General features: G+C 50.2%; 1 protein-coding gene across 1 annotated transcript; it reads right to left on the bottom strand.

Moving 5' to 3' along the window:
• Positions 1-668: 668 nt before the first annotated feature.
• On the bottom strand, positions 669-1,647 carry H310_14764 (hypothetical protein; the record flags this gene model as incomplete). The annotated part of the gene is made up of 2 exons (XM_008882692.1): positions 669-1,496; positions 1,543-1,647. The coding sequence occupies 2 exons, from the start codon at positions 1,645-1,647 to the stop codon at positions 669-671; spliced, it is 933 nt and encodes a 310-aa protein (XP_008880914.1).
• Between the last annotated feature and the right edge of the window lie 26 nt (positions 1,648-1,673).

Below are 1,673 nucleotides of genomic sequence, written 5' to 3'. Positions count from 1 at the left end.
ACTAATTTGGGGTGTGCAGCAAACTTAGTCATTGGAGTCATTAACAAGGGCGGTGGGCTTCAACTCCAACGCAAGGACGTCCGCCTCTCCTACCACCGTCAGCCCAATCCTCGTCTATGCCTGCCCCGACGACACGCCCGAATACCCCAAAACCAAAGTCCTATCCAATGCTGCTCCCAACGACACACCTGGCGACTTTGCCGATCGCAAACGACTCGTCACGGCAATAAATTTCGGACCAACAAGCGAGCAAACCTTGGGCGTGCAGCGAGTCTGCGTTGGGGCTACCTGTGGCTTCGTTTTCCGATCTCCTTTTCATTCACTACTGCAGCTGCCATCCCACTCGAGTAAAGCCTATAGAGTTTAAACGCCATAGGAATTTAGGGGTGGGACTTCATTGAAGTTTGGTATAGTCATTAAGTCTTTAAACCAGTTGTTGAGTCTTTCACGATTGGACTTCGTTCAAAACTATTTGAGAGAGAAACTGCGGAAGACACATCGAAACATATGAGACACTGTGAGAAGAATAAGTTACCTTGAAAAAAGTCAGTTATGTTTATTTGACTCAAATCTGTATGGATTCCGAAGTGATCGCGTAACTGATCAATATACGTCACGGCTGACAAATGGCCAAGTATTCAACAACTCCAAGTGCAAGCTGTATTACTTTAGCTAAAACGAAGACGCCCTGCACGATTGTGGTCCAATGCAAGTCGTTCTTGGCGATTCAATCGATATCGCCGTTGAGACTCCGCACGTTTGCGTTTCTTCTCAGTTGCCATTCTTTCGTAGCGCGCCATGACATACGCGTAGAACGTCTCGTCTTCGCTGCGGAGGGGCATAAGAGACAAATGGAAGTTCGTCAATGAAAAAGCCGTTCGTTGGATGACATAGTAGTTCTTCTCCGACCATGAGAACGTAGCATACGAAATCTTCCACAACGCACACACACGCCCAAAGAAATTCTCGACCACCACGCGATCCGACGAAATCCGCTCGTTCCGCTCCAAGTCGTCAGCATCCAACATGCCATTCGCTGGACGCCGCTTTGGGTGGATTCTACGCAGGACGTGCCCGATGCCAATGTATGTCATGTCCACCAAGCAGACCCAACTCTCAGGATACTGAGTGGACAATTCCCCATCGTCAGGACGCAACGACTCGTCCGGAGTCTTCTCGGGCATGGCCTTGTGGATTGCTTGTTGCGAGTGGAGAATCGTGAAGTCGTGGACCGACCCAGGAAGCGAGCAGGACATGGCGACACAACGACCATCAGGTGAGACTGCAGCTTCGATCTTGTATCCATAGAGCCCCTGCTTGCCACTGAAATAGCGCTTCTGCTCGGCAAAACGGCCCATTGGACGAAGTGACGGTTGGAACTTCACATCGACCGCATACGACGCGTATTGGTAGTTGGAGAAACGATGTCCTGACTGGACAAGGCTCGACATTGATTGGCACACAATGAAACGCTCGTAGAGAACCGGTTCAACCACCTATGCGAGTGCAATGAGATTACTCCATACGCAACCGTTGTCGTACAGCAAGCGCACGCATTACAAGGTTTTCGAACGTTGGGGGCTTGAAGCCAAAGTCGGCTGCATTCTTGTCCCATGAACTGTAGTGCTTGAGGACTGTCATGGCCATGAAGAAGCAGTCCTTCGGACTGGTCG

Source organism: Aphanomyces invadans (genome assembly GCF_000520115.1).
Source record: "Aphanomyces invadans strain NJM9701 unplaced genomic scaffold supercont1.86, whole genome shotgun sequence".
Taxonomy (NCBI): domain Eukaryota; phylum Oomycota; class Saprolegniomycetes; order Saprolegniales; family Verrucalvaceae; genus Aphanomyces; species Aphanomyces invadans.
This window is presented reverse-complemented; position numbering and strand designations above follow the sequence as displayed.